At 35.4% G+C, this 14,783-nt stretch overlaps 1 protein-coding gene and 1 long non-coding RNA gene across 2 annotated transcripts; one reads left to right on the top strand and one right to left on the bottom strand.

Annotated features, from left to right (window-relative positions):
- Positions 1-5,546: 5,546 nt before the first annotated feature.
- LOC117339676 lies at positions 5,547-7,426 on the bottom strand. The gene is made up of 2 exons (XR_004535290.1): positions 6,922-7,426; positions 5,547-6,386 (listed from the first exon to the last, which is right to left on the bottom strand). It is a non-coding gene; the product is annotated as an uncharacterized LOC117339676 (long non-coding RNA).
- A 3,051-nt stretch (positions 7,427-10,477) lies between these two features.
- On the top strand, positions 10,478-13,496 carry LOC117339929 (O-phosphoseryl-tRNA(Sec) selenium transferase-like). The gene is made up of 5 exons (XM_033901642.1): positions 10,478-10,570; positions 11,814-11,928; positions 12,267-12,421; positions 12,712-12,830; positions 13,282-13,496. The coding sequence occupies exons 2-5, from the start codon at positions 11,815-11,817 to the stop codon at positions 13,479-13,481; spliced, it is 588 nt and encodes a 195-aa protein (XP_033757533.1). The 5' UTR covers positions 10,478-10,570; position 11,814; the 3' UTR covers positions 13,482-13,496.
- The last annotated feature ends 1,287 nt before the right edge of the window (positions 13,497-14,783 follow it).

The following is a 14,783-nucleotide window of genomic DNA, read 5'->3' as shown; positions in this document are numbered from 1 at the left end:
GATCTTTCTCAAATTTCATATGTAGGTTCCCCTCGATGCCTAGTTATGCATATCGCATTTTGAGACCTATCGGAAAACAACATGGCCGACAGGCAGCCCTCTTGGATTTTGACAATTGAAGTTTGTTATCGCTATTTCTGAGAAAGCAATGAAGGGATCTTTCTCAAATTTCTTATGTAGGTTCCCCTCGATGCCTTGTTATGCATATTACATATTGAGACCAATCGGAAAACAACATGGCCGACAGGCAGCCATCTTGGATTTTGACAATTTAAGTTTGTTATCGCTATTTCTCAGAAAGTTCTGAAGGGATCTTTCTCAAACTTTTTTGTAAGTTCCCCTTGGTCTGTTGTTCTGCATGTTGCATCTTGGGACCAATAGGAAAACAACATGGCCGACTGGCAGCCATCTTGGATTTTGACAATTGAAGTGTGTTATAGCTATTTATCAGAAATTGCTGAAGGGATCTTTCTGAAATTTCATTTGTAGGTTGCCCTCTGTGCCTAGTTATGCATATTGGATTTTGAGACCAGTCAGAAAACAACCTGGCTGACAGGCAGCCATCTTGGATTTTGACAATTGAAGTTTGTTATCGCTATTTTACAGAAAGTACTGAAGGGATCTTTCTCAAATTTCATATGTAGGTTCCCCTTGGTCCCTGGTGTTGCATTTTGGGACCAATCCGAAAACAACATGGCCGACAGACAGCCATTATCGCTAAATCTTAAATTTTATATGTAGGTTCCCCTTGTTTGAAAAGTACTAGAGGGCTGTTTCTGAATTTACACAGATTAGTAAGACTTAGAAGGGAAAAGTAGAGAAAAGATCAATCTGACATGGAACCTATAAAGATCATTCAATGGTGGGCGCCAAGATCCCTCTGGGATCTCTTGTTAATGACTCTGGTATGTCTCGGCCAGGGGACAGAACCCAAAGCCTACCTCACAGGGGCGAACGCTCAACTGAAAACGAACATACCGCAGTCTTCCAAAACACACATATGCACTCATCATACGCATGCAGGGTAGGCCGTCCTTAAATGACCTAAGCTGGTAATAGGGCGTTAATACAAAATAAACCAAACCAAACCACTACTTGTCAAAAAGTCTTGAATGGATTTGAACCAAATTTGGTCAGAAAGGTCCTTGGGGAAGGGGAACATATTTTGCATAAATGGTGGCTTTGATACTCCTTGGGCCTTAGGGGCGGGGCCCAATAATGGGAATAGAGGTAATGACTTTAAATCGCTGCTAGTCATAGGGTTATGAATGGATTTGAACACAATTTGGTCAAAAACATCTTTGGGGTAAGGCGAATAGCAGCTTTTGACAAATATGCTGTAACAATTTATCACTTTGAACATGTTGGTCAGGGAACGTGTGGAAGATTCTTTCATGTCTAAAGGATTTCTAAGGCAACTAAAAACTGAACAAGTTTGTCGTTTTTTTTTCATTTTCATGATTGATGTAACTTGTTTTCTAGAACTTTAGTCAATGCTATCATAAAGATTAGCTCTGAATCACTGCTGTTGTGACAAAAATTTGAATTAGCCTCATTGGAGTTGTCTGAGCTGAAAAGAATGGCCCTGATACAGAAGAACTTTACAGCAAGTTTGTACAGAATTATTTTGATGTGCTTTTCGATTGTAGTAAGGAAACGGCTTTCATGAAGATGTATACTTTGACAAAATAACAAAGAGAAGATAACTTACTGATGCAGAATGGTGTGCGTTGTACTTGATGATCGTATACAGCCCAATTTACTCGCACGTAACGTTGTCAGAAAACCATGTCTTTTGTATTATGTACCATCATGGACGGAAATTTTATTTGGAGTTTCTCCTCAAACTATTTGATTATTATTGATGAGTAAACAGTGTAAACCAATCGAGAAACCAGTTTCTGAAATTGATGTCACTTACGTAACGAGGACAGAAAACCAGTGTAACAAGGACAGAACATTTTAATATGCATGTACATTAAAATGGATTGATGATGATTATACTCTGTTACCTTAATCTTTACAAAACAGGAAATAGTTCTCTTTTTTCAGTGTTGAAAACATATTTATTTTAAGATTTAATCAGTCTGTACATTACCACTGAACTTCAGATTCGAAGTCGTTTTGCCTGTCTGGATACCAAAAGCATTATTTATGCTGATTTCCAAATTCCGTTTATGACTAATTTGCTCATTAAGCTGGTGTCCCTCTATATGAGCATAGATATTCCATTTGAGCAGAATATTGATATAACTTGATACCAAGGATGAACGGTATACATAGTCAAACTATGTTACTTCGAAGTCGATGTGACTGTGGGAAGTAATGCAGATCCGAGCTCGAGTGTGTTTAAGTTTTATAAGCAACTTGTTTGGAAGGACAAAGTCATAATTAAGCGTTGAGCTGTCATCCTATATAATTTACAGCTGATATGAATTATACTCCTATAACATAAGAGGCCGCTGGTCGGCTATTTTTCTATCGGATATTATTTTGCCGACTGCGACCTCTTATTTCCGATGCACTAATTCTTTGATGCAGTTTCCGCCCGAAATCCAGGCGCAACGAAATATGCTTGAAAAAAACACTTAAGTGGTTGACAGGTCATTACAACGATGTCTACGCATCATGTATGCAATATATATCCCATATGTATGTCACAGACACAAATATATAGTATAATCCGGTATAGAACACACAAAATACATGCCCATGTCGTTGTAGCACTTTTCTAGTCGTTTTTAAAAATGGCTGCCTAAAGGTTGATACAAAATAGTTTTGATTATTTCAAACGGAACGAAATGATACCGACTTTGTTGTATTCCGCTTGTAGGACATAGGTTGTAATCCATTTTTGTATTAACCGGCAAAGCACGTGGTATTTCTACAATCACTACCGGCAGTAGTGTCTGCTTGAGCTCTGCTCCGCTTCGGAAGAAGAAAACTTCATAATTAGTGTTTGTTGCGAAATTATTCTCATTTAATCATGGGATTATGGAAAGAAATATATATTGGACCCTGTTGATCATTTATTCAATATACGAACTTGGAAAATTTCTTAAAATGTCTGGCGGTGGAATAATGCCAACATCTTCCTCCAGGACTGTGTGAATCGACCTGAAATATTGAAAACGTATAAATTAAAACAATACAGTTCATACTTATGCGCATCATGTACAGCTTCTGTCACAGATTGCGAAAATATCTTTAAACTAAACATACTGAATCTGTCTTTTACAGTATCAACTGAAACATTCTTAGGAACTCATCAATTCTAACTGGGTTTACTACTCTATCTGCAATTGATACCCCAATTATAATCCACAATTACACAATATGCATGGACGGGGCATGTACATTAACTTTAAAATATAATAATCACTATTTATGTCATAGGTAAAAGTGTAACAATTGCCTAGTTTTGGAACAAAACACAGATCCCACCTAGGTGAACCTTTCAGTAGTGTTGGATATTCCACTCAGACTTAAGATTATGTATGAAAGGGTGTTAAGGTGGATACAACACAGTATATGATTTTTGAGAATTTATTTTCTCTAAAACACTAGTATTCAGAAACAAGTCAATACTGAAAATAAGAAAAATCAAAACAAACTGAGCCCAATACTTAAAACAAAAACCCAAATACTTACAACAGCGGGTAATGCCTTTGAACCTTGGGCAATTTTTAAGTATCGCCCACAATTATGACTGTAAAGTAACAATTATTCAAGTTATCTTCTTTCCTCAAAACATTAAATCACAGGTCAAGGTTACCACGAAGTGCATTTGCATAGACTCTTGGTTTTGGTTTGGTTTTATTTCTTTAACGTCCTATTAACAGTTAAGGTCATTTAAGGACGGGCTGCCGTATTTGCGATATGCATGCGTGTGGCGAGTGCCTATGCGTGTTTTGGGAGGCTGCGGTATGTACGTGTTAAGTCTCCTTGTGATAGGCCGGAACTTTTGCCGATTTATAGTGCTACCTCACTGAAGCATACTGCCGAAGACGCCCAGCAGGATTCCTCACCCAAACCAGAAACCAAACATGTGACTTGCGTTTAATGTCGAGGTCTATTTCGCCACAAAATAGACTTTAAATCCCAGTGTGTTTCGAAACGCTACGAGGCGATGCAGCCAATATGGCGGCGAATTCTGTGTCACCTGGGTTTCAGAACGAGGCACTCTGATACCTCCGGGCATAGGTGATATTTGGTAAGATATATAGACTGTTTCCAGTCTCCCTGATATACAAGTCTCTGATTTGAGTAAAAAGTCAAGCCGCCGTTGGGCTCCGTTCAGGTCCACTCGATCCCATTCAGGTCCGCCGTGTTTGTCGTTCGATTAGCGACTCATTTATCGAGCTTTAAAAAACATCATTCAAATTTGGTTTTTTTTCAAATGAAAATGGTGTTTCGATATGTAATAACACCCATTCTTGCATAAAACACTGAGAAATAATACATTTATAATCAATAAACACCTTTAAAACCCATTCAGGTCTAGATTCAGGTCCTTTCAGGTCCGTTCATGTCTTTAGGAGGACCCTTTTCGAGTTAACACTACACCAGACAAGAATATCCGATAAGAGAACCGGAAGTACAAATAAGTGGGCGAGTACAAAACCCGGAATGCACTCAGGCGTGAAGAGATTTTTGTTGATTTATTGTGTTTATTAGGTCATAATTCCGTTATTACTGAATGGATTTTTGTTCGGATACCAGCAGTAAAAGGGTTGATTTATCCCCTTTAAAATCGTATAAGTTATATTTAACAGTATCAAAAATTAGAAGTGAAAGTGGTGGCCGGAATGAACCCATATGGAATAAAAATGTCGATATTTACAACTGTTTTCGTTATAATAAATACCCATATCTCAAATATTACTGAACAGATTTTTGTTCGGGAACCACACAAAAACGGAGAATTTAGTACTCTTTCACATGATATAAACTGTTTGAATACATGTTCGATATTACTTTCAAAAGTGGTGGCCGAAATGAATTGATGTGGTATGAAAAAATAGCAAAATCGTCAAAGTTACATGTAAATTTCCATCTTTATTGGTCAATAACTCTTTTATTACTTAACCGATTTCTGTTCGGAACACACTCTGGACAAGATAATTTTATAGGCTTTAAGCTGATATAACCTTTATTAATATTCATTACAAATTCGGTGCAAAAGTGGTGGCCGGAATGAACCTAGTTGAAATTCACGGACGCCATTTTACGAGTATGTCCAAGCCGATACCACACTACGTCTATACTAAAACAACATACTATATAGGCCTATACGGTACACCGGTCACCATGACCAGCACTGCATGAAATAGTGAGTTTAATTAGGAAGGAAACCTGAACTAAACTCAATTAAACCAGTCGTTTAATAGGGTTTTATTCCAAATTAAATTCCCCTAAACTTGAAGTTAAAGTCTAGTTTTGTAGCCGTTTTCGATCTTGGTAAACTCCGCCATTTAATGACGTTTTGTTGACCTCTTAAACTGCAGGTAAACGTCAGATTTTATAATAAAGTAAACCACGCAAAATTCTCGTAAACTCAATTTTTATTTCAGGAAACTCAATGTAAATTTCAGTAAACCTAATGTAAATTCCAGCAAACTCGCTGTAAATTCCACTAAATTCAATGTAAATTCCAGGAAACTCAATGTAAATTTCAGTAAACCTAATGTAAATTCCAGCAAACTCGCTGTAAATTCCGCTAAACTCAACGTAAATTCCAGGAAACTCAATGTAAATTTCAGTAAACCTAATGTAAATTCCAGCAAACTCGCTGTAAATTCCACTAAACTCAACGTAAATTCCAGGAAACTCAATGTAAATTTCAGTGAACCTAATGTAAATTCCAGCAAACTCGTTGTAAATTTCGGTACACTCCCTATAATGTTTAGTAAATTCAATGCAAATTCCAGTAAACTCAATGTAAGTTCCACTAAACTCAACGTAAATTCCAGGAAACTCAATGTAAATTCCAGTAAACTCAATGTAAATTCCAGTAAACTCAATGCAAATTTAATCTTACCATTAAGTTTATCTCTTTAAACTAGACACTCGATTTTCTTGCTATACCATTCCGTTACTGTTTTATTGTCAATCTCAAGTAATCGTATTAATCCGGACATTTTCTGCTGGACACTTCTGTCCGCACTCGTTTATACTGTTGTCTTTTAGAACTTTTCAATTTTTTGCCTAGTTCCGTAATGATCTTATCTATTTCATCGCTCCTCCATGGTAGGACATTGATATTGGAAAGGCTGTCTTTGTCTGACTCTTCCTCATATTCTGAAGACATCATTTCTACTTTCTAATGTTTCCCCTTCGTTCTATGATGCCTACTTCAAGCAAGCAGCTTCCCTTGTTGTGAGTTTCTGAAATAAAGGAATACACTTGTATAAACTTTAACCGTCACCAATATATGTAATGCATTGCTGTATTAATATACATATGCATATGCGATATCAATTCTTATTCAGATATATCCTCTTTCTTTTAACTTATCAAACTTGAAGTACAAAAAAGCTCTCAATTTTCAAATAAAACAAACATGTTATTACAATCACTAAAACACTACTAATTCAGGAGACACAGGATTGTTTTCTACAGGGATCAAACAGCCAATAGAAGTCATACATAACGGTTACTAGTTGAAAGTGAAATCGATATCAAATAACAGACTGGTTAATTAACTTATCAGCGTGTTTCTGTCATCTATTCCATGCAATACCTGTATTTATATACTGAGTATATATTCTCTAGTTTCATAGGTTAAATTATTTTTTTTAAAGTTTTACTATAAACTGAATGTTAAACCAAATGTAGGTCGTTGACCACACGGTTTTATTGACTTCAGACTAATTATCTATAGTACACGTATACTGGTAATGTTTACACTAGTACACTTACATCAGGCGTAATCCGATCCGGCGTTGCCTTCCTGCTGCTGCTTTGTCCACTCCCTGGCGCGCTGCTTGACCTGTGTCCAACATGAGTGCGCACATATACATGTGTGGTCTCGATGAAGATCCTGCCGGAGTTTTATTGTTTATATCTACCCTACCATTTTTGTAAGTCTGCGATTTCGTATTTCATTTACTCGAATCCTTTCGGAGATACCTGGACTACGGTAAGACGTTGTCATATATTTAAATATCGACGATTGATTGGCGGCATATGCATCTCCTCATCTTCCGATAAACTATCCACAACATGATCATGAGAAAAATCACTTTTTCCTCAAATTCGGTGGAAAATAAATCGGTTCGTCGACCCAGATAGAAACGATGGATTATCCGACATACTTGAAGGTTTTTCACGTATTATAATCTCACATAGTCACACCAGTTTGTAGTATTTCAATTGACTGACCACTTGTGTGTATAATCTAGGCAATGTTCAACTGTACACATATGTAACCGCCGGAAGTAGAATAAAGCCGCCAAAACTTTATATTAATTTACAGTTTTGATTTATTATCTAAATAAGTAATGAGAAACTTATTCAATTTTAAGTAAAGATAATTGAAGTACATGTTTTTGAATTGATCAACGTTAAATTATAGTTATTTTGTAAATGTTGACATTACGTTACAAATACGCGCCTGGCTCGTATAGGTGGGATATATAAGGGAGGGGAGGGGGAGAGAAGAGGGATTCAGCTGTCATTTGTAAATTAGAGAAACTGATGTAAGGAGTGAATCCAAATTAATGTCTGTACAAAGAATTCTTTTCAGTGTGTGTTAATGCATATGGTCAAGTTAGAAACAAAGTCCTTTTCATTTGTCCTTTTGGAAGAATTTTTAATATTTATACACGGAAGGTTGTAATAAAGTTATTTTCGTTGAATTTATCTTTTACTTTATAATAACAAGTCATGTATTCTTGCAGACATAGGGCATGGTATCCTTTGTTGAAAGACGTGTTTTGTCACACGAAGAAAATATGTTGACGTGTTTTGTCACCTTGTGAAAATATGTTGTTTTTTACGACGTGTTTAGTCATTTGGTGAAAATATGTTGACGTGTTGTGTCTTGTGTGAAAATATGTTCATAAACTTAGGATTGTACCATGAATGGAGTTTACTTGGCATTTACTGGTGCTTAAATCTGGAGTTTACAAAAATATAAAACTTTTCGTAAATCTAGAATTTAATTTTCATTAAACCAATATAAAACTTAAACTTTAAAAGTTTAATGAGGTTTACTGAAAATAACTATTTCATTAAACGCGGGTTTTCATGCAGTGCAGGTAACGGGCGGCTCGTTCACACCTTGATGAATATAATTAATCTTTAGATGAGCTTACGCTGGCCGATGACTGTTAACTAGGAAGCCAGTTATATACTACTTATAAGATAATCCAGTCCAAGACAGTGAATCAGTTCAAGAACCTAATGTTAGTAAAGTTAGTGAATCTAAAGAAGTAGACATATCAAACGATCTCAAAACCGACAAACAACAAATAACTGATAATATTCAAGAAGGTTTAGAAAATAAAAGTCAACCATCAAATAAAAATCTGTCTCAGGTATGTTTAGCTAGATTAGTTTTAGAAAATAATGGTGTCACTTTTGTTGAAAATCAAAAAGCGTTCGTTGTATGTGGGAACAACAATTCTAAATATGCAGTTACATTATATCCAAAGGAAACTTGCCAATGTCCGTCTACTGGAACTTGGTACCATATCATGGCTGCTAGAATGAAAATGGGGGATGAAAATGTAGACAGTAAAAGAACCGTTAGTTTAAAACAGTTATCTAAAAACAGTTTAAAAAGAAACGATAAAAAATCAGGCAGAAAAAAAACAAGATGTAACGATTATGATAGGGATGTAATTGCGGCACCTGATTCGGTTACTCTTAATCAAGATAATGATACAATAATGATAGATAGTACGCCACCTAAAACGCCAAAATCTACGAAAAAACTAGGTCCATCAAAAACTCCTATTCAACAAATAAAGACTCCTACAAATCAATCTATTAAAACGGAAACTTTAAGTCCTGTAAAAAAGGAAACCACGTGTTCCAAAAAGAAATTAAGATTTCAGTTAGAAGATTCTGATACATGTAATATTAGCGAAGATAATGTACAACTTGTTAAAAAACGTAAAGTCGCTGATAACACAGAGTCGCTACAAAAACCATGGGTAAATAACTTAAAAGCCATAAACTTAAAATTTCCAATAAAGAATGGATTTGTTCTGATATAATAAATGAAGTACAATCAATTTTGTTTTAAAGGTAATTCATTCAAACAAAAAACTAATTTCATTGAAAATCAAATGCCGGATCACTTAATTTGGTGTTTAGATAAAAGTTATTTCATGCCGTTTCCACAGTTCGTTAAAATAGCATCACAACTAAAAAAGGCAAGTAATAACAGTATCACAATAAATTGTAGTTGTTCTTGTGGGTTTCCAGATTGGATGGATGAAATGATTGGCTGTGACTGGAGAACAGGTAGGGTACATTGCAAAACGTGGAAACATAAAGAGTGTGCAAAATCTTACAGAGTCTGAAGAACAATGAAAGAAAAATAGAATAAAAAGATTACAATAAAAAAATTAATTCATTTAAATAAAACAATAAAGCAAAAATAAACTGACTCTATGAAAATAAAAGAATAAAAAAAAAAAAAATAATAATAATAATAATAATGGGCTCTTAAGTAGAACTGCGTCCACGTCGCAGAGCCTGGTAACATTCTAACAGAATGGCTAAAAGTTCTACAGGTAATTTTTCCTTGCTCGAGTTACTTCCCTTGTATTAAAGAACTAGCTTGTAGCTTGTGTTGTTTTTACATTCAACTTTTGTTCAAAATGGCGTCCGTGAATTTCAACTCGGTTCATTCCGGCCACCACTTTTGCACCGAATTTGTAATGAATATTCATAAAAGTTATATCAGCTTAAAGCCTATAAAATTATCTTGTCCAGAGTGTGTTCCGAATAGAAATCGGTTAAGTAATAAAAGAGTTATTGACCAATAAAGATGGAAATTTACATGTAACTTTGACGATTTTGCTATTTTTTCACACCACATCAATTCATTCCGGCCACCACTTTTGAAAGTAATATCGAACATGTATTCAAACAGTTTATATCATGTGAAAGAGTACTAAATTCTCCGTTTTTGTGTGGTTCCCGAACAAAAATCTGTTCAGTAATATTTGAGATATGGGTATTTATTATAACGAAAACAGTTGTAAATATCGACATTTTTATTCCATATGGGTTCATTCCGGCCACCACTTTCACTTCTAATTTTTGATACTGTTAAATATAACTTATACCATTTTAAAGGGGATAAATCAACCCTTTTACTGCTGGTGTCCGAACAAAAATCCATTCAGTAATAACGGAGATATGTCCTAATAAATACAAAATATTATGAAAAATCTCTTCACGCCTGAGTGCATTCCGGGTTTTGTCCTCACCCCAAATAAGTTTACCTATAGTTGCTGATCGAACTCGCCCCTAAGTAGAACTTGAGTTATTGCGGGCCAGCTTGACGCCAGTGGAACACGTTTGAAGAAGAAAAACAGAAGCTGTCTGCTAAGTATTTAATGTCATAATACAAAACATAGTATATCTTAATAGTAACCTACTGTTTATAGCAAAATTGATGGCAGGTCAGTTTCGCGAAGCTTATTTAACAAGTACAATGTCCACAGGCCAGGAGCTCGATCTCGGGATTTTGAGGAGCGTATGGTGTAACTTACAAGTTACATTACTCCTTACAACTGTATACCTCAAGTAGAGGTGGGACGTCCAGTGTTAGAATCCATGTCGGGCTTTTTTAAATTTTGCTCTGATCCAACCTTTGTTTAAAGTAATATAAGTATTAGAGCTGTGTACTGGTCCTGGTGAGCAGTAATATTATCATCATGTATATGTTAAGCAGTTATTTATCTAAGTATATCCTCTTGTTTTTAATCAGGAGCTGAACCACAGGTTCTACTATTTTTTTAATACAAAGACCAAGGTACAATTGTAATTGGAAGGAGTGATGAAAAATAGTTTGCCTCCACTGGGGATTTAACTAACAAAATCTTCGATCTGCTCTCAAGGCAAACATCCTACTGTTGTGAACGTTATCGATAGCACAACACGGGGTACAATGGTCTACAAAGACGGCAGTGAACAGAGCTGTAAAACCCTGTGTATTCAGTTCACTGACACACTTAACTGTAGACTGACTAACAGTAGATTTCTCGCTAGCGTCACTCACTTGCCGAGTTGTCTCCTAGGCATTGATAGGTCAATAAGACAACTTGTCCATTTCACCACATTACCACTCTAGAAATGATAGACTAAAGAGAAATTCACGATAGCCTGAACAAGTAATGTGATCTTATAATCTCAATTTTGACACGTCCCTCCTTCATAAAGTCCTCGTCCCAGAAGACAAATGTAAACCAGGTTCTATAACTGCAAGGAAGCCTCTTGATCAATCTCCCATATGCATAGCTTTCACTTGGAGTGGTCAGCAGTACCGAATCTGTAATAGAAAGGAGTAATGAAAAATACCCTACCTACATATACACTGAGTTCGAACTGGCAACCTCGTCCTGAGGCTGTTGCTCTCGAGGCAAATATCTTATCACAAGGTTAAAGGGAAATTTCTTCTAGCCTGTCGAAGTAGTAAGGTGACCTAATACTGATCTCTACCTTTACACAATGTATTTCATTCCCAAGCCTACATGTACACTACTGTGTAAGGTAGCTGGTTACAAGCACAGTCACAGTGACGTTAAAAGTTTTTAACAATTGTGATCTACATAAGTATGTTGATATTGTAGGATGGACAGTGACTGCTATAAACTTTGTGAGAAGTTGATACCAGAAACGTATGTACAGCAGGGACAACAAGCCAAACAAGTCCACCAGAACAAGATCAGACATCTTCTAGAACAGGTACATTTTCTATATTGTTCATGTAGGGATAAGTTGATTGCTGTACTGAAAATAAAATATTATAGCTGAACTTTTGTTATTGACTTCAGCAAAAGAACCTGACAAGAATGAAAATACATGTAGATTTAACTTTTACCCTTTTTATATTTTATTTTATTTTTTGTTGAATTTTGAAAGCTCATTTAATAAATTAGCTGTTATCAAAAAAACAACAGATGTTAAATAGGGAATTATTGATGGCCTTGAAAAAAACTGTTCTGTTATGCACTTTCTCTCAGAAATGAGTTATATCACATTTTACAGTCTCAACATTTGATTGCTTTATCTTTTTCTAACAGAAGAAGCTGCCAGAGGAGGGTTGGAGTGATCTCACAATTGAGATCCTTCTCCAGGAATTCTCGGTGATGGATAGTAACAATTTTCCTGGAAATTGTGGGGTTGGGGAAAGGGAAGCCAGAGTTTTCTCCCCTTTAGTGCTAAAGCGTCATTACAAGTAAATTTTAGCTTTATTCATGCTCTAACTTCTCATTTACATTTGATATCAACTTTATTTCATTCTTTTGAGGTACAATAGACAGCTAACAGCAATTACATGTGTCAGTGGATTTGGAACTTTATCAAATCTTACATTTACAAATAATCCAACTATGAATACATATCAATTGATCCTTGATTAATTTGCTTTTCATATTGTCACTGGTTGGATATTAATTTTGTTTTTCATTTACTATGTCAATTTCAGTGATACAAAGTCATTCCAAATTTGTGTTCTTTTCATTTCAGTTTTGGGCATGGAATCGGTCGATCAGGAGAAATCACAGCAATACAACCAAAAGCAGCAGGATCAAGTCTGATAATGAAATTAGCCAACAGTTTGGCTCTGGACCTCATCAGGCTGTGTGGTATGAATGTTTATGGGAAAAGAAGATTGGATTAAATATTCTTGTACAGTCAGTGTAGTCTTGTTAAAAAGCTAACACAATATGATATTAAATAGTATTTTATGTAAATATTAGCAAACATATTGTCACATATTAATTGTTGTCTAAGTGATACCACATAATATCTTTTATATCCAGTCCATGTAAAACCTTTATTTTATATTGTATAACCTGAAACATTTATTATGTATAAACTTTAATTGTTATCATGGTTGCTAAATGGAACCACGAATACGAATACAATGTACATGTTTGTGTACCATCAATATTGTTGTATGTATCAACATTATACTATTATTGTGTGGGCTAATTGACCAAGAAAGTTTTTACCCAAAATAAGTTTAAAGATCTGACCCTCGTGGAAACAGACATTTCATGTTTTACAGTATTGTTTGTGTTTGTAAAATAACAGGTATTCCATCTGTTAAGAGCTGTTTTGTTGTCCCTATGGCAACGGGAATGAGTATGGTACTCTCGATGCTGACCTTCAGACAAAGTCGACCAGATGCTAAGTTTGTCATATGGCCACGTATTGACCAGAAGTCTTGCATAAAGTCTATCATTACTGCAGGTATATCTTTCCCACTCATTGGTCTTTTAAATTCTTTTTGAGATCATTGTAAATGATGCAGTGTTTACATACAGAAGATTTATATCTATAACAGTAAGGATTTTTTTCGTCCTTTCCTCATTGATTAATTTTTGTAATAAGAAAGGAGTTCATGAAAAATATACTAACTATATGTATACACTTAACCTCTCAAACCTTGATAGGTGCGCGAGGACCTTATTCCTTCAAGATTAGTCCTCGCCGATACCATCGCACAATCAATGAGCTTACGATGACAGTTCCAACCATTACTTCTTGGATACTACATGATCACGAAGGAGCTATATGGCAAACCATATTATTCACTGCATGTATTGTATGTTTTGAAAACAAATATTAACCTATAATGTGATTCATCCTGTCTCTATCTTACCTGAAACGGGCCATTTAACATACATCATACCAGGAACCAGCTGTATACAAACCTATTTTCAGAGTGATATTATCAAAAAACTCCATTTCATATGCTACTGATTTAATTGTACATGTACCTACTTATACAAATAGGATTTTTGACACAAACGTAAGTTTGAGTCTATGTCAGCGCTTTTGAGGTGTAGCTGACAAAATCTACGATGCCCTCTGGCGGATACTGTCTTGGCCAATCTAACCGTTGCTTTACAGTAACTCCGTAATGCTATGCAGTAAATATCGTAAATATTCACGATAAAATATGACATATAGTAAAGTTCAGCTATAAAAAAATTACCTTTTGTTTTGTTGACACAAACGTAGACACAAACGTAAGTTTGAGTCTATGTCAGCGCTTTTGAGGGCTCTGGCGGATACTGTTGTTGGCCAATCTAAACATTGCTTTACAGTAACTCCGTAATGTTATGCAGTAAATATTTGTTTAACTTCACGATAAAAAATGACATACAGTGAAGTTCAGCTATTAAAAAAAATCACCTTTTGTTTTGTTGTATTTTAGAAGCTGACAGGACAATGTGGTTTTTTTTGGCATTTTCGTTCGCTCTGACACAACTTCCACTGCCACTTCACAATCATATTCTATCGCAAAACAAAAAATAGTCCTGTGACTTACGGAGTCAAATGCAACACTGCAGTTTCGTTAGATATATGACAAAACAACAGAACCTCACAAATAGATAGTTTTCAAAGTATTTAATTTAAGTATGTTCTGTCGATGATACATAAGAATATTTTTCCACGTTGAACGCATTAGATTTCACGCGGAATGATACAATCGACATTTCGCTGGCGCCACATTGCTGCTTACCTGTGACCCGGAAGAAAAATCTACAATCAGCTACATGACAGTGAATATATTGAAGTTTCTTTAA

The sequence above is a fragment of the Pecten maximus genome, chromosome 12 (assembly GCF_902652985.1).
Source record: "Pecten maximus chromosome 12, xPecMax1.1, whole genome shotgun sequence".
NCBI classification, from domain to species: Eukaryota; Metazoa; Mollusca; class Bivalvia; order Pectinida; family Pectinidae; genus Pecten; species Pecten maximus.
This window is presented reverse-complemented; position numbering and strand designations above follow the sequence as displayed.